Genomic DNA, 18,499 nt, shown 5'->3' on the forward strand with positions numbered 1-18,499 from the left:
GCGAGCTGTAAAAAAATCTCATCAAGCATTCAACGTCTGAAGATTGGGGTGGATCTCATACAGGGCGTGGGTTGCCTCGTGACATTGCCGCCGGACTGTGGGGCCCACCATGATGTATGTGTTTTATCTATGCCCTTCATCTGTTTTGCCAGCTCATTTTAAGGCATGTATCTAAAATTGAAGCATATCTAAAAATCAAGTGGACCACACCACAGAAGATGGTCAGAATAATGACTTAAATTGTTGAAACTTTCTTCATGGCCACAAAAGCTTTTTTTTATCAAGCTGATATTGAACAGGTTGGACACCTAGGAAGATTTTGTCGGTGGATGTCGCTATCGGAAACGGATTGGCTACTCTCCCCCCCAGCCAATGGCTCCAATGGCTGGTGTTCCGTGCTGTGGCCCCCACCATGATGTATGTGTTTCATTCATGCTGTCCATCTATTTTTATAGATCATTTTATGATATTACACAAAAGAAAGAGCTATATCCCAATCTCAAGTGGACCACATTACAAAAAACAGTGTTGAATGAACGTCGACCATTAAAAACTTTTTAGGGGCCATAAAAGTATTGGATCAAGCTGATCTTTGTTTTTTCCCTTCATCTGGGTCTTTACGACCTAATCAACAGATTGGATGTCAGATAAACAGTACAGTGGGCCTTATGAGGATTTAAATGATGGATATCCAATCACTATTATTTTCCTGTGGTGTCGTCCACCTAAGATTTATATCCCTCTTATTTTCAAGGTGAAGCCCTAAAATGATCTTAAAAAATGGATGAACGGAATGGATGAAACACATACATCATGGTGGGGCCCACAGAGCACCGACCACCAGCCCAGTAGCCAATCCGTTTCCGTCGCTATCCCCCTTTTTTCCTGTGGTGGGGTCCACTTAAGCTTTGGATATGCTTCAATTTCAGGCTCATGCGCTAAAATGAGCTGGCAAAAACTCCAGTATGGACAAAAGGGTATCACAATCCTGCCACCACTGAGGTTCGTGGTGGCTGGTCACCATGCAAAATCGGCAGATTGGACAGTGTTCTACGGGCCCACCATGATGTGTATTTTATCCACCGTCCCTCCATTTTTCATATCATTATCGCCCACAATTAGAAACTTCTTGGGTTTTGGATGAAGCTGATATTTGCATTTTCCTTTCGTGACTATGTTGGATGGCAAATAAACATTACAATGGGTAATCACCACTATTTTCCTCTGGTCCACTTGTGATTTGGATCTGCCTCATTTTTGGGCTCAAGACCTAAAATGATTTGGAAAAATAGATGTATGGTGTTGATAAAACATATACATCATGGAGGGGTGCTTAGAGCACCTTCCAGAGTAGGCAATAGGCAATCTACGTCACCGTCCAACCATCTCACTGGGCTATTTTAGATTCAAATCTCAAATGGACCACACCACAGTATCAAGCTGATATTTTTCTCTTCTTCCAGGTTGGGAGTAACCTTATAAACAGGATGTATGGCAAATAAATATCACAATGGGTCCTAGAAGGTTTCAATGGTGGACACCAACATTTTTGTGTGGTCCACTTGAGATTTGGATCTGCTTCATGTTTGGGCTCATGCCCTATAATGGCCTGGATATAACATATATACATCATTGTGGGTCCCACAGCTTTGCTGCATGGCATTCCTGCAGGTACTGCAATCCATGTCCCACCCTTCGGCTTCATCATCGAGAGCATACGTATCATACAATCTTCACCACTGTATCGCCTTTTCAATATTATTAACCGTCCATTTGATGGCCACCAATTGGATAGTCAGGATCGTCCAAAAATCTTTATTTTTATTTAAACATGCAATCATCTATAGAAATTAAGACAAACCAACTGCAATCCAGGTTATCACTGATAAATTAGAACACATCAAACAAGGAGTCTGGCTAATCACAGGCCCATGAATTTCAATCATCTTTTTCAGTAATAGTGAAGAAAAGGATTCTGACTCATAACATACAAGCCAAAGAAAGGCTTTGCCTCAGGCAACAAGTTGAGATATTACGAAACAAGGGAGAAAATGCGCTTCTCAGAATCTTGTGGAAGCAATGCTGGCTTTGAGATTGGAACTTGGAAGTAGCAATTTTATTGGGTAGTAATATCAAGTTCTCTCTCTTTGCATCTTTTGACAAATTGGCCCCACCCCATCATCGACAGTCTTGGGTCCCAAAATCCCCCCTCACCCGCTACATCAGAAAATCTTAGCCCGGAAAACCCCAGTATATTTATTTCCAGTTGGATGCATAAAACACATGCCAGGAAATAATATCCAGTGTGGATGGGCCATGCCAGCAAAAAAAAATAAAAATGCCATAGTTGAAAATGTGCGCTGTTGCTGTAATTAAAGGCCTATGAGGATCACATCAAGGAGGTATTTTGGACATGGCCCATCCACCTTGGTGTCAGTGGATTACCGAACCACGGGCCTCGTAGATAAAACGTGATCTCCAAAGCATACTACGCATGTGTATTCAGGTGAATGAATAGCCACTCAAAGCTCAAGAATTCAAACAAGCACCTTCCGGAAGAGATGTTCGTTGTTGTCGGAATGGCGAGAACACAATTGATTATTGTAGTAAGAGATGGCGATCAGAGAATTTAACAAGGATAGATATTGACACAGCCCTACAGACACTCCAGTTATAATAAAGGAAAGAAACGGCCTGACCATGAGTGTTGTAAGATTGGTGACCATGGGCTGAAAAATTGCATACCTCATGCACCGCTGCCAATTTACCTGACTATTCTGCTGCAGCATCAGCATGCATTCTCTCATACAAGCGATAGATTAAAGTCGACTTTGCCATCTGTGGCTCCCTTTCTAAGACTGCGATCACGTCCTTAACTGAAATGGTACGCATGATTTTTGCCTGAGACATGATTGGTTGGTTCCACCCGAATTTTTTTGTAGCCCCTGCACCACCACTCCATAGAAATAAAAATAAATAAAACCGACACTAAAAGGGAAGAGAGAACTATAGAATCCTCAACCCAATGTATGCAAATTACATAATGCCTTACTAAGAAAACTCCATACTTCCATGTGTGTATTCATTTTCCCATTTACCAAAATTTTACAACCAATTACAGGCAGTCCAACTAAGCTGATTCAACTATCAGGTGAGCCACCCTATACAATTATACCCAAAACATCTAAACTTAAGTGGTATGCCCCGCCTAAGTTTTAAAATGCCATGAATTTCGTGTAATTTTTCATCATGTTGAGATATTTCAAATGAATGGATTGGATGGCATACAAACAATACAGTAGGCTCTACACAAAATTAATGGTAGGCATTCCATCCAAACCACTTCCTGTGGTGTGGCTTACCTAAGTTTTGGATGATCATGATTTTTATGTTTGATGGTTGAGATGGGGCAATGTACTTGATGGACGGGGTGGATCTCATCAAAGTTCCACTGACATGGCTTTTGGTTTCCGAAAGAAACCCCCTTAGGTACCTAGCTACAAGTTAAAGTTGCCGCACAATGAGCATTTGCGGGTGAAATCTTAATTCCCGTTGTTAAGCACACACATTTTCGAATTATTTGCCGTTTCATGTCCGTTAAATACACAAAGATATCCGCCATTGGAAACTAATTGCCAGGGCAAAAATGTTCCCCACTATTCGCATTATAGTATTGATCAACGAGAATATCCATGGGTTCAGGCCGGACCAGATTCGAGCCAGGCCACCAGACATAGGCCAAGCCTGGCTCAATTAGAAAACAGCTTAATTTTCAAGTTTGGGCCCGTCCCTCGGGTTTGATAGGGGAGCCCAAGCCCTGCACAAAGTGGGACAAGCCCAATAGCCTATTGGGCTAGCCTGATCCATTGACAGCCCAACTGTTGGCATAGATGAATAACAGACCCAATCATTATAATTAAAGGAGTAATATGATCCTTAGCTCGAAGATATGTACGATATATCCTAGGTCCTCCAGTTTCCACATGTGGAGCTCATGGCTCAGTGATCCAGAGTTTATCAGGGTGCGCTACCCTTTGTTGGACCAACCATGCCTCAAAAATATCCAAATCCTAGATTGGTAGATACTGACCATCCAATCTTTGGCCTCTTTTAAGTTGAATGGGGAACTATTAAAGTATTTTTCTCTTAATCATCTATTTGTAGGGAACCCATTGAAAGGTTATGACTGTCCCGTAGGGAGATTTTGAGGGCATGGTCCATCAACAGTAGGGTGCATTAGATCAGAAGACTACCAAACCAATTGATGCTGTACAATTGGAGACTGGGAATATGTCTCCTCTAGTTAAGGATCATAAAATTCCTCTCAACATTTTCCTGTTTTTTATACCAGAACAATCGCTAAAAGAAGAGTTGCATCAGACTTGCCACATGCAGTAGCAGCCAAAGAGGGAACTCTGTGTTCAGCTTCTTGGTTGTCCCTGCTGGTTTTTCCATATATCTGCAAAGGCCTGCGGGGGTTTGTATCTTTCCCTGGTGCACCAGATGCCCCATCCTGCCCCCCTTCGCGCTTCTTCCGAGCTTGCTCAGCCATGAGTTGCCATTTTGATAGCATGTCATCCCCTCCAACAGCAGCTCGTGCAGCAACGTTTGCAGCCGTTGTTCGCATTTTATCATCTTCTTCCTTGTTTGCCTTCATGTGAAGTATAAAGCTTAAGTGGGTGAGAGGGAAAAATTAAAAAACACTCTTCTTTGTCCAACTAAAATCAAATCAGCTTCATTAAGGAATACCTTGGGAGCCTTTACACGACCTTCATCCTTGTCCTTGTCCACATCAGCTCCTGTGTTTCCCTCAGTCTGCATACACCCATATTTGAAACCAGAGCTATCTTAAGTTGAACTCTTATACAAATTTCTCTATGATCATTGCTTTTAGAATCAAAGACACTTCGCTGGAACATTGGTTCCATTTGGTTCAATTCAACTAAAAGCAGTTTTGGGAGGGGGAAAAAGTTAGCTAAATGTCCTAAAGTTGGATGATGTTTAATGGTGAAATTTACACCCATGGGATGGAGGAACAGTGCATTCATCATCTGTATTCTTAATGTTGGTAGCCAGTATTTACACCAACCCAGATTGATTTGCATATTCCCAATTTCCATATTCAGAATTGAACTAACATAGCAAAGTGTGTTATATAATTCCCAAACAGAAAATTGGTATGCATATGATTCTGGGTAGGTGTAGATATCAATTACCTTGATTCACAATTTACAGTCTTCAACATCAATAAGCAGTCATGAGAATCCAATAAGTGGCAATGTATCTTATGATATTAGGACTCTTCAACACAACATGAACAAGAAAAGGATTAAAAAAAGTTGCGCCAGCAACTGGCTTTAGCAGAACACGGTAACCCAGACAACATATCGATAAAGCTTTAACCGATCTGAAGCATTCATGCATGTGAATGAAATAAACAACACAAAGCATGCATCCTGTAAATAAGACTAAATACAGCAATTTGAACATCAATCCAACAGAATAGTGCACACTGTTAAAGATAAGAGTGTAAGTGGGCTGGGCCAGGCCAGGTTGAGGCTTGTCCAAGCCAGGCCATTTAGATAAATACCCAGGCCCTCGCCCAGCTTCATTAGTTACCCAGCCTTAAAACACATGGCAGGCATAGAGCATGGGTCTTATCTAGCCCATCCCACTTTTACCACTAATTAAAGAACAACATAATCCTCAAGATACTAACTTCATTGTTTTTCCGGAGCTTTTCAGCCTCCTCAGCTTGCTTTTTGTCCCACTCCTCCTTGGCCTTCCTGTTCATCATTAAAATTTGGCTTCGAACATCTGAAGTTATAAAAATCGAGTGCCTTGGCTTTTCAATGTCAACCCTCTACAAACAATTTCAATAAAAATCAGAAAATAATATATGATAATTGATAAACAGTATCAAGCAGTTAGAATTAAAAAAGAAGAATACCTGTTTCGATAGTCTTATAAGGTTATTTATCAACCCACGCATTCGTTCCTCAACACACTGAAAATTCAGTTGTGTAAGAAAGCATATGACAGAATGTCCATAAAAGGGGGAAATGTGATGCTAATGTCTCACCATTGAGAGGCAACGCTCCACGTCATTCCTCATATTCTTTATCCCACATTTAGACACTGTCACAGACAACAGAAATCAGCCTACTCAAGCACAACAGAGATTTCTCCTTTAAGCCCTGTTTGAAAGCCCACCAAATGTGGATGGAAGTGGGTATCCACCACCTCACTGAGAATAGGATGATAACAAGGCTAACCCATTATCACCACATTCTCATTTCCAATGGGTTTTTTGGATGGGAGATTTCAGATTCCACCATCGGCATTTTGCAGGTGGATGGCTCGATATCTACGAAATGCATATGGACCGAGCCACGCTTCCCTTTTCATTCTCAATTTGGGGTACGTCTAAAAAGGACCATAATGTTTAATATATAGTCTCTCATGCAACATAAAAAAGATGAATGTGCTCATGGACAAGAGTTTCTAACTGATTTCTGATATTTTCTTCTGAAGAGGGACCTTCTGCAGAATCAGCCTTTCTTCTTCCTCTTGTACAACCCTTCGATTTGCTTCTGAAGCATGGCTTTCCTCCTTCAGTGCAGAAAGTAGCTGCTCTTCCTCTTCCTGTTCCAAAACAGAAGAACCATCACACTGTGAGCTCTTTGAAGTAAATACTTGATCCATCCATTATGATAGGGAGCTTCTCTTGCTTCTTCTTCTTCTTCTTTTTTCTTTGACCTAATAATAGTGGATGTTTACAACAAACAGACACCTCGTAAAAGGAGATCAAAACAAAATCACTCACTCTTATATTAACTCCACTGACAGAAGTAACATCATTGAGATGTTCAATGCTTTCATCTACAGGCGCCCCTGATACCTTTTGCTTTTTACTGTGGCATTGCATAAAATATTTTGAGTATTCGTCGAAAGATTAATAGAAATTGTGTTAAGGACAAAACAAGAGGAAAGTTAATATTGAAAGTAATAGTACGGAGAGCTTCACTAATCCCACACACCTCTACATGCAACTGAATGTATTGACCAAGCACGTGATGGACATAACATCAGTACATCACACAGGTCCACTGTTTATATGACCTGGCTCAGAATGAGACAATCAACAAATTAAGTGAACTACAGGAAAAAAAAGCTGGATGGCTTAAAATGCCAATGTCCACAAATGTATTGACCAAGCACGTGATGGACATAACATCAGTACATCACACAGGTCCACTGTTTATATGACCTGGCTTAGAATAAGACAATCAACAAATTAGGTGAACCACAGGAAAAAAAGGCTGGACAGCTTAAAATGCCAATGTCCACATTTGAAGTTCAGGTCTACATTGACAGATGAGTGGACCGGCTATTTTGGGTCATGTCATCTGAACTATAAGCCTAACTGATTTACGGACCACTTCTTGCACGTGTAAGGTGGGCATGTGTGGTCAGAGGTGTTTGTGGGCTTAGCAGAACGCATGGTACAGATATCATCGAACTGAGCAATGCAAGGAGAGTGAAGTTCACCTGGACTGTGGTGAGGGAGTGCCAAGTGTTTCAAGTGGTTTCTTCTGACCAACAGATGGTTTCTTAGACGGTGTCCTCACATTAGTTCCAGTCCCAACTGGTGTGGTTGCAGATGGGTTTTGAGACCTCATCTAATTTACACAGCATCGAACAAATAACATTAGTTGATAGCAGTCAACAAATGTAAGGGTGCCATCAACTAAAGCAATGGCAATGAAAATACATTAACATGTACTTAAAGAAGAAACCAGCAGCACCAAAGATTTTATAAAATTAAAAAATAATTAAAAAATAAAAAAAACCACGATTGCATATAAGCCTGAAACATGAATGATTCTGAAGAGGACCAGCCAACTTCATTTATAGATGGAAATTTTATTAATGATGTAAGAAAGTGAAAGAGCTAGCCTGATATGTAAGAATGTTTTAGAAACTTCTTGTAAGAATGTCTCACAAATATGCAGAAGACAATTTCTAAACCACTCGACATATCCGAGCCTCACCAAGAACAAGCATATTGAAAAACAGTTCTCCAAATAAATATGCCCTGCAATCTTCAACCCTTCCAAAACTGTGCTCTAGTCATGGCTTCATTCTAATCTCACTCCAACAGGTCTCAAAAAAAAAAAAAAAAAACTAGTGTAACTTCACCACGTCAGTCTATACTAGTCCTCTCTCATATTACCAATCAAGCTTCTAAATAAATGTGCTTGAGGGAGCCAATTGGTGGTTCTTCCCACTTCATGGCCATTCCTTTTTAATGCAGTCCATTCCACCTATGGGTTGCCAACTAGCCTGAGTTGGACAGGACTCATCTGAGTCGACTCAGACTAGGACAAGTCTGATCTGGTTCAGTTACACAAGTCAGCATGGAAAATATGCCTCGCTCAGGTCAAGTCAGATGAGTAACCCCCCGACTTGGTTGAGTCCGACTCAACTCAGGGCCAACCCCCAGACTTGGTTGAGTCTGACTCAACTCAGGGCCAAACAGGTCAGTCCAAGTTGCCAAGTCTTCAACCCATGCTTCCACCTCCAACTAGGAATTGCAGTGCAAATCATATTAAGTTAATATTAAGTTAAAACTCCAAAACTTCTTTTGTCTAATGGCTATATGAAAAAGCTTAATCTATTAGAGTAAGTCCAAATGCAGAGTATTGTGCACCCAGGAGATCTAATCTTGTAAAGCACCCAGCTCTTGTGTGTGTGTGTGTGTGCGCGCGTGTAAAGAATCATGTTGTGACTGTTGTCATGTATTCAATTTATCAGAACAAGAAAGTACTGTGTAGCACAACTTACATCTCTATTAATTGAATAAGGCAACTATCCTGGCTTTACTATGATGATGATGATCATCATCGTAATAATAATAATAATAATAATAATAAAATTAAAAAAAACTGCATCATGTAGAATCAACAAAACTTCAATTCTACTGAACCCACTATTTGTTTACATCTTGAATTAGTCAGGTCCCTGATTGTCAAAAGAAAAAACATCAACCAACAAATGCTTCAACAAGATATCTAGCCTAAAGTAGCTAACTTAGTTCATCTGATTAAAGCAAACAAATATAGATACTAAGAACAGACCTGCATCATATGTTCTGGTTGTGTTGAAACAGGACCTGAATTTTGATGTCTGGTCATCATGTTCATAGGGGTAGGAAAGCCCATTCTAGCTGATTGCTTCTCAATGGAATCATCCCTCAAAGGACCAAGAGCTGGGTTTCCTCGGCCAATGTGTATTGCCCCAAAAGAAGAGGAGCTCTGTGGAGCTGATAATGGAGGCATGAGCTGTTGTTTAGCCATCTGATCAACCAGTTCCTGTTTCGGAAAAGTCGTCGGTGATGAACTGCTACTTGTCTGGTCTTTATTTGATGATGATTGACATGCATTAGGATCTAGTGATGAATTACTTGTCAGGTTAGGAGGAGATCCACCATGCACCTTCTTGGCTTCATTCATTGCACTTCTTAGCTCATACCGGCGCACATTGGTTTGGTTCTTGGGCTGAGATGCAGCGCGTTGAATTGAAGCCATGCCTTGGGGATGCAGAACTTGCCTTATTTGTGGACCTTGAGTTTGGGATTTAGTAGAAGCTGCAGCAACACTAACGGAAGGCCCAGGATATGGATGTGTACTATAATTACTAGCTGGATCCCGATACCAAGAAATCATTGGACGAGGAAGCTGTTGTTGCTTGGTAACTGTCTGAACTGAGACCATAGAAGGTTCCGTTTCTTGATTACCTGCAATAGTGTTTGCAGAGGATGGAGTGTGGCTAACCTGCACATCAGACTGATGTTCCGTCTCCCTGGGCTTCTGAGCACTGTTTTGTGAGGTTGGCATGCATGCATCCTTCTGCATTTCAACTGTCGAAGATGGAATATAAGACAGATGTGCAGGAGATCCGGATCCTTTCTGATGTTGGATCGATGGATGAAGTTGTGAAACTGTTTTGTCTTCAGTTAACTGTTGAGCAGGATTAGATGGCATGGTAAGCTGCTGGGATGAAGCTTGAGACTGTAGCGGATATTGACCAGGACTTGTCTGCGAGTTTCGTGCAGCCTGAACTTGAGCTCGAACCTGATGCTCCTGCCGAGCAAGGAAACTGCTGACTTCAGAAGGGTATTGAGTTCACTGAAATACTTACACGATCTAGACTACAGTCTGCATTCACAGTCATATTCTAAGTAGTGGAGACTCCACTGTACAAGTATCACACATGCAAGACAATCCAGACTCTCTAAACCAAACCGTCCCAATGTGGACAGAACATAGCCCACATATTGCACTGGCCAGATTACCTTCACCATCTAATTTTGTCTGTTAAATTTGGAACACTGACCAATTTATTTTAAGTCTGCATTTGAACGTCACCAATTGGACAGTTGAGACCATTCGACCAGTGTAATTTTTAAGGTTATGCTCCATCCCCAATGGGCGCCACAATTTCGATGGCCTGGGTCAGGCATGTATGCCGCATGCAAGTCAATGAATCACATCTTAAAGATGCAAACACTATAGTAGGCTTCTCCTTCTACATTAGATCCAGGATCTTCTTGCCTGCTGCTGTAACTTCTGAAGTGCAGACATGAGCAACTCGTTCCCCACAATATTTCTCAAAGTCCTCAGAAAGTCGTCTCTGCCAATTTCATTTTTCTAGTGACAAAACCAATGGAAATGCACATTCAATTTAAGCTAGGGGAACAAATCAACTTTAGAAAGCAAATAACCAGTTAATTTTCAAACAAGTAAAGCACATATGTTAAATATACAAGTCAAAATACTAACCCTCAATCTAGCAAAACTATCCTGAAGCTGCATTTGTCTATCTTTATCAAGATGAGGACAAAAAATTGGAATCAACTTGTGAACAGGTATGTTACAATTTGATTTATTCCCCGCCATTGGTTTATGTGCTTGGTCTGCTGCTGGTGTGTTTTGATTATCCAACTGCTGTACTTTTGATTGTTGTTGTTGGCTTTCGGAGTTCTGAAACTTTTGAATATCCTCTTCTGAATGCTGACCAGGATTTTTTTCAGAAATCTGAGTGGCCTGCTTGTTTTCAGATAGCTGAAGTGTATTTTGCTCTGGCTGTTGATGTTGCCGGTCATCTTCAGACTGGTTATGCTGCACTAGCAGCTTATCAGTTTCCAGTGGATGGCCATCTTGTTTGTGCTGAGTCTCAACTCTAGATCCACGCAGTAGTAGCTCCATTCCAGATGAAAGTTGCTCATGTGGCTGTGGATGATGTTCTTTTTCTTGTTGATCTTGGCGTGTAAGATCTTCTTGACTGGAAGTTTGAGTTTGTCCAAGTAATTGATTCCGCAATGAATTGCTTCCATGGGACGATACTCCTATTGAGTTGCCAAAAAGGTGGGTCATATGGTAACAAAGAGTTAGCACCAAACTAACTAATGTACAAACTCAAATGGTTTTTGCAACAAAAGAAAATTCTAAAAAGGTAAAGACATCTCAATTGCAATTTCCTGCCAGTCTAACAATACAAAAATTAATGAAACTCGCATGTGCACAACACGCTGAATCTTGATGGTTTGAAACGCTAAATTTAATAATCTAACACTAGACAACAAATAAGTGTTGCACAATAAACGGGTGAACCACACGGAAAACAAATACAAGATGGGCCAACAAACCAAGAAAGATGTCCATGAATAACGCAGGACAACTAACCACTTGCTCTAAAAGCTCAAACTGATAGAGCGTGACAAATCAATCCCTTTATCTCATAGCCCAGGTCAAGCCCTCGGCCGAACCCCCCTCATGGGCCCCACTTCACATGGGTTCCGCCTCACATAGGCCACCCACCCGAGTGTGCCCCCGCTTCACACAAGTCGCTCCACTTGAGCCCGGTGTGAAAATGCCCCCACATTAATCACCTCCGGTAAGAAGTCTCGAATACGAGACCTCTTGCTCTTATACCACTTTTTACACAAGACAACTAATCACTTGCTCTAAAAGCTCGAACTGATAGAGCATGATGAATCGATCCCTTTATCTCATAGCCCATGTGCCCTCAGCCAAACCCCCCTAGTGGGCCCCACTTCACATGGGTCCCGCCTCACATAGGCCGCCCACCCTAAGTGTGCCCCCGCTTCACACGGGCCACCCCACTCGAGCTCGGTGTGAAAATGCCCCTACATCAACGAAAAAATCTCCCAAACCAATTCAAACACGCCAAACCAAGTAGGTGATAAAATCAATTGTAGTGTTGCATTTGCTCGTGTAGATTAGTACATGGAAGCATCACATTGAGCGTCGGTTAATCACCGATATGAAAGGGCAACTAGATCAGACAAACCATCCAACGGTTGACAAGCAGTGAACAGGACAAAACTGGATCATGTGACACTAAACTATGAAATCACTCGAGAACTTGCTAAATGTGCAAAATGGGGCTGAATCAGGCAGCAGGCAATGGTTGAGAAAAAGTATGAGACGAGAAGTGCTAGACTCCAATGAGCATTCCCAGAAGTACTACTTGGTACCAACTCATGCACGGTGTAATATATATGGCATACACACATCAATCCAGACTGTTGAAACATGACTACCACTGTAGATGTATCCTATTGAAAAAGTCACACCAACTGCATGACTACATCCATCCATTGCATGGCCATCAAATTGACAGTTAGAAAATGGTCAGCTTACAGAATTCAATGGCCAAATCAGATGGTTAAGATCATACAATATAATTTCATCATATTATCCATTCACAATGCAAACCACGGATTTGACTGATTCACATGCATGTTGCATGTGCCATGGATGAGTTGCCACAAAGTAGTAGTAGTCATGCAAGCAGCACACATTCCCCCACACATTATGCAACAACTTCAAGAACTAAACCAAATTGAACAAATCTGAAACTATGCATCAGTTTAGAGATCCAAAATCTTCTCCAGGATGTCACGATTTAGCTCTAATTGATCCAAAATCCAACAATGGTGCAATAAAAACATCAAATAAAATGATAACTATGAAGAATTGCTTCACACAAACCACAAGGCATTGCACCAAAGAGGTTTCAAGGAATTAACCCAACTGAAACCCATTGCAGGAATAAAAAACAAAGAAAGCAGCCATTCATCAAAATAATCATCATCTCCTTCCAAAAATAATCTTTACATGTATGCATACTTTTTTCTCATGGCAAAAGAAACCTTAATATAATCCTAACCATCCACTTCTTCTGATCATAACAATCTATCTCAATAAAATATTAAAAGTGACTAAAATTTCCCTAAATCCTGTCACAACCATACATGTTTTCTGTAAATTGGTCACAACTCACTCATATGATATTGGAATCATAATATTGGGCTTGTTTGAAAGCTAGCTTAATAGACATTCAAAACGAAACGAATTTAGTGCCATTCAAATGTTGTTGGATACCCAGAAAGAGGCCCAGAAAATAAGTTATAAAAATACTAAAAGGAAATTTGTTCAACAAATTGTAGACAAACTCTGAGAACTGGCCAAATGATTATTCCTATGGATTCATAGACCTTAAAAAGTCCAACCGGACCATTGATTTGGGTCAGATATGTCACAAGATCAACTCTGACTATTGAAAGGGTCTAGATCTTCCATCTGGACAGTTGAGAGTGAGGCCCACAAATAAGTCATAGAATTACTAAAAAGGAACATGTCCAACAACTTGTAGACTAACTCTAACAATTGATAAATCCTATGGACTCATGGACCTCAAAGTCCAACCGGACCATTGATTTGGGTCCAGATATGTCACTAGATCGATTTTGACTTTTGATATGGTCCATATCTTCAATCTAGGACAGTTGAGAATCCAAATCTTCTTTGAATGGATGTTACAGATCTTTAATCGGGACCCTTGGATGGGCCTGACCTTTAATCAACCAGAAATTAGACCACTTTGTGTCCTCCCATTGGTTATTGGATCGTGCTGCATCACCACACCAAAAGCATAAATAGTTTAGCTTCAGAGATGCTGGAGTGATTGTTTTCATGCACTACAACATGACACCGAGGTAGAGAATCCTTCAGAGAAGGGAGGCAGAAGATAACTACTTCAGTTTCAATTACTTGGACTACATTTTTCAGAAGTCAGCTGATTGAACCCAAGGTTGAAAGAGAGGAAACATCGAATTTTTAGATGGCTAGGGAAGCAATTTGTTGGATGAGCAAGCTTTGGCACAAAAGACAAACCTTGGAGAGCTTTATAGATAGGACGAACATGACATGGACCATGGTAGTAGCAGTAGCAGCTACTAGGTCTATTGCTTAGTCAGAGGGATGATGGTAGCAATGCTAAGGGTGGTCCAATGAGTCCTACAACTCCAAGTCAAAAGTCTATGCCATTCAATAGCATGGACGAGGATTGCCGAAGCATTAGAGTTGGGATTTGGCGGTAGAATTAGAGGGTAGGCAGTCACAATTTGTTGAGACCAGAGTTTACCATTACTTTATTAGATTTATCTCGATGGGCTATATATATCAGAATGATCAGTATAATGATGAGCTTCAGCCTTCATGGTCATCATTTTGGTACTGAAGTTAGGTATTTATATACTACAGCCAGGACTTGTGGCTAAAATTTCCAACTTCTAGTTGTTGTAGATTGTAGAAATATTCCATAGCACAAATCTGCAATGCATATATGAACCATGTATTTAATTATGTCAAGTTTGGAACCTGTATATTTGTCAAGGTCTCTTATTTGCTTATTCTTATTATTGTAAACATTTTCATATCATGCAATCGCACATTGCATACCTGGCAGACTGTAAAGTTCTACAAACTAGAAGTCAGTAGAGCAAATTAAATCTTTACCAGGCAAGCTAGCAACAAGAGAGCAGATGGCAGTAATCATATTACATTTTTGTTATAAATTCACAGTTAAAAAATATGTTGTCTCATTTTTTTCTGGATTTTACACATTTTTTTGGAATTGTTTAAGAAAAGAAAAGAGGAAAAAAAGACTGCACCAATACGAACAATACACAACAAATATCATTTGATAGGTACGATATGTGTCAACTTTGAGGTCTGCCAATACATGCTACAAAGCTGAGAATTTAAACCCTGGTTTTGTTCTTTGCTCCTTTTCTTTTTGTTCCTTCCTAATAAAGAGGTGCACCAAGGCAAACTACATCCTGAACACAATCTTTCTATAAAAAAATCATTGATATATAAATTAATTTATATCAACTATGTTGTTACATGTTGATAGGATGAGCATAGCCGAAATGAGGATGTTAAGATGGATGGATGGAAGGTGAGTTAGGATAGAAATAGAAAGGAATGCACATGGAGGAACTTAGCCACAGCACCAATAGGTAATAAGATGAGGGAAGGTACACTTAGATGGTTTGGTCATCTGCAACAGAGACCAAGAACTGTGCCTATTCAGAAGGAGACAATTGGTTGAAGTTGAATTCTCTAAAAAGGGAAAGGAGAAGGCCCAAAAGGACAGAGGTGGAGGTGGTAAAAAAAGACTTAATGACCTATAGTTCAACTGAAGATATAGTCCTTGATGGAATCGAATGGAGGAACCGGACTCGTGCAGCTGACCCAATTAGTTGGACAAGGCTTAGGTGATGATGAACTTTGTTACAATATCCAAATTCAAGAATGCAGTCACATAAGTTTTTCATTGTAAATTACTTCTATAACGCAATCCAAGCTGCTTTCTACAACTAGATGTAAACTCAAAGAAAGAGAGCCGTGCATGAGCGCCAGGCCGCATGCGCGCACACACATACACACAGAGAGCCAGGGGGATTGGTTATCTAACCAGCATCTAGATCAACAGACTGAGAAATAGACGTGTCTCCTGACTCTCCTCCAATATCTCTGTTTAAGGCAGCTGTTAATGCCTCCACATCCTTTCCAGAATGTATGTTCTCATCCTGGAGCATCAAGAAGAAATAAAAGAACATGGTCTTAGTTGGAAAATTAAAAAGCTGGAAACTGCCATTCAAAAATTAAATAAATAAATTTGGAAACCTTCAATAAATATAACAAAAGGCAAAGCTTAGGAGAATGTTGTTAACCTCATCATCCTCAAGAAGCTTAACAATCAAAGGATCCATCTGAACTTGGTTTGAAATATGCAAAGCAGACAGCTTCCTGCAAAATTACTATTTTCAGTGCTCCTCTCCAGAAATCAGTCGTTTTCTAATTACTTTTGGTACATATCCCTAACTATGCACCGCTATTTCAAATCTTGTTCAAACTGTCATATCTTCAAGAAAGAGAGAACGCCCAAAGATGGGGTGCGCATTTGGGCACTGCCCAAAGATGGTAACGGTTTAATTTCGTCACAAAACTGACATTTCCAAAAATCTGCCCTTGCCCTGTTTCTTGGAAAATCATTTATGGGGGGAGGGATAAAGATGCAAACAATGAGATAATGGGAGGGAGTGTTAAGAGAGAGCTTGGTTATAGTCTGTCCTTAATGGCGGGTTTTAGGGAGAAAAGGTGTGTTTGAAAGAGAAAGGAGAGAGAGAAGAGACTCCATGTCTCCATGAGAAAATCTCTCAAGGAGGCCTCTCTTTAAGCAGTATAACGATCCAACCGTTGCTAACCAATCTTATCAAGCAACCTTTTAACTAGACGGTCCAACCCATGCATGACATTGACTTTTATTTGAAGGGCTAGACTCCCACGTTAGTCTTGCACCATTTAAAATTGGTGGGACTCATCCTCCTCACAAGGCATTGATGTACAACTATCCATCCAACGGTTAAATGAATAGTGATGGATCCAAATTCGAATGGAAAGATCAAACAGTTCATATAACCTTCTCAGAGCAATATTGTGTATATGCTCCATCCAAAGTTGAGAGAGAAACGTGGATTGCCTAGATTGGCTTACAACTATGCCATGTGTACGCCTAACGAGCCGCCACCATTTTCTTATTTGTACAACACTACAAAAGTGTTAGCCCCTCTCAAATGTCTTCTCCTTTGCAATTGTCTAATAAATGGACTATATGTAGAACCACATAAATACCTACGGACCGGGCGAGGCCAGGCTACAATAACATGAGCTGAAGCTCGCCCCAAAAAATTGTTCAGGCCTTGCATGCCGAGCCCAACCCTAGCCCACTGGCCTAACTAACTAGTTCAAGCCTGGTACAAGGCCAGGGGTCGGGATTGCCAGGTGGGGTAGACCGCCCGGCCCATTGCCTCCCGTACCAGACAGACCATTGCCTTGATACGATTCGCAATAACAAGAGCACATAATCAAGCAATTAATTGCACACATGTCCCACCATTTAATGATGGTAGGCAGGATTCCAACAAGCAGTTCAAAATGCGAACTTTCAAGAAACCCATCTTGAGATGCATGTTAAGCATCGCCGGACGGGGTAGACCGCCCAGCCCATTGCCATCTGTACCGGACACACAACATGAGCACATCATCAACCAATTAATTGCACACACGTCCAATGTCCCACCATTTAAAGATGGTGGACAGGAACCCAACAAGCATTTAAAAATGAAAACTTTCAAGAAACCCATCTTGAAATGCATGTAAAATATCCACGCTGATTGGGTGGTGGGAGACATGCACATTGAATCTCAGTGAACACCGTGCGCACATAGACTTTTCCCTTACTTCCATACTTAAAATAAGGTCACAGATATCTTGGGCACTCTCTATTTGCCCCATTCCCCCCAACTATACACGACTTACAGAAAAAATCCCCAAAAAAGGAAAAAAAAAATAAAAAATTTCAGAATTTTTGTCGACATGCAAAAGATTCAATCACTGGATCTTCCCGGATTAGAAGAGTGTAGGTATGATTATTGCATGTAAGGAAGAGAGAACTACCTGCTTTAGAGAGAGATGGCGGAAACCAAACCCTAAAAAATATCTGCAAGAAAATCGAGATTGCTAGGGTTAGAGAGAAATCACAGACCTGTTTGTAGCCGGATTTCAAGCATATATAGATCAAGAGAGAGAGAAAGAAATTCCGAGCATCTTGCCCTAGGCAAAAAGAGAGAAAAACCCGTACATCTTGCCTTTGGTGATGAGAGAGGGGGGGAAGACTTCCAAAGAGCTTGCCTGAGAGAGAGAGAGAGAGAGAGAGAGAGAGAGAGAGAGATTTAGAGATGATATTTCTGGTGGGATAATTACTTATTTGTGATAAGGAATAGAAAATTGGCGGGAGAGTTGAAGGTGTCTGTTGTGGCTGTTGAGGTTGGGTTTTTTTTTTTTTATAAGAAGGGAATTTTACTTGTGAGGACGAAGAGTCCAGCTACTCAACTCGCGCGAGTAAGACGGTGAAGACGTTTCGCCCCACGCGCGTGTGACATCTCCTCCAGCAGCACGGATACGCTGGTGCAAAACGGAAGCGGATTGCATGGTGTGCCGCGCACCACCGACCTCCGTAGTGTGGTGAGGTGACAAAGTTCTGCAGGGCCCACCATGAT

The 18,499-nt window shown here is 40.9% G+C and overlaps 1 protein-coding gene across 8 annotated transcripts; it reads right to left on the bottom strand.

The window, feature by feature from the left end:
- Positions 1-1,850: 1,850 nt before the first annotated feature.
- Positions 1,851-18,174, bottom strand: LOC131256041 (transcription initiation factor TFIID subunit 4b-like). 8 transcript variants are annotated; one of them, XM_058257039.1, is made up of 16 exons: positions 18,082-18,174; positions 17,898-17,940; positions 16,112-16,187; positions 15,853-15,967; positions 10,845-11,410; positions 10,617-10,712; positions 9,141-10,145; positions 7,552-7,682; positions 6,827-6,914; positions 6,510-6,645; positions 6,083-6,138; positions 5,951-6,007; positions 5,720-5,863; positions 4,750-4,815; positions 4,387-4,651; positions 1,851-2,945 (listed from the first exon to the last, which is right to left on the bottom strand). In XM_058257039.1, the coding sequence occupies exons 3-16, from the start codon at positions 16,148-16,150 to the stop codon at positions 2,773-2,775; spliced, it is 2,937 nt and encodes a 978-aa protein (XP_058113022.1). In that variant the 5' UTR covers positions 16,151-16,187; positions 17,898-17,940; positions 18,082-18,174; the 3' UTR covers positions 1,851-2,772. The 8 variants fall into 8 exon arrangements, with proteins under 8 accessions (XP_058113022.1, XP_058113024.1, XP_058113023.1 ...); XM_058257044.1 differs by having other exon boundaries at positions 2,814-2,938; positions 4,381-4,651; XM_058257041.1 differs by lacking the exon at positions 10,617-10,712.
- Between the last annotated feature and the right edge of the window lie 325 nt (positions 18,175-18,499).

The sequence above is a fragment of the Magnolia sinica genome, chromosome 9, assembly GCF_029962835.1.
Source record: "Magnolia sinica isolate HGM2019 chromosome 9, MsV1, whole genome shotgun sequence".
Lineage (NCBI taxonomy): Eukaryota > Viridiplantae > Streptophyta > Magnoliopsida > Magnoliales > Magnoliaceae > Magnolia > Magnolia sinica.

What these genes read in the sequence shown, in the direction of transcription:
- LOC131256041 (XM_058257039.1), bottom strand. Translation starts at nt 16,150, where the DNA reads ATGGATCCTTTGATTGTTAAGCTTCTTGAGGATGATGAG. An exon ending in ACTCCCTCACCACAGTCCAG is followed by an intron (nt 6,915 to 7,551) that starts GTGAACTTCACT and finishes GCAATGCCACAG; the next exon opens with TAAAAAGCAAAAGGTATCAG. An exon ending in TTTGGCTGCTACTGCATGTG is followed by an intron (nt 2,946 to 4,386) that starts GCAAGTCTGATG and finishes GTGGTGGTGCAG; the next exon opens with GGGCTACAAAAAAATTCGGG.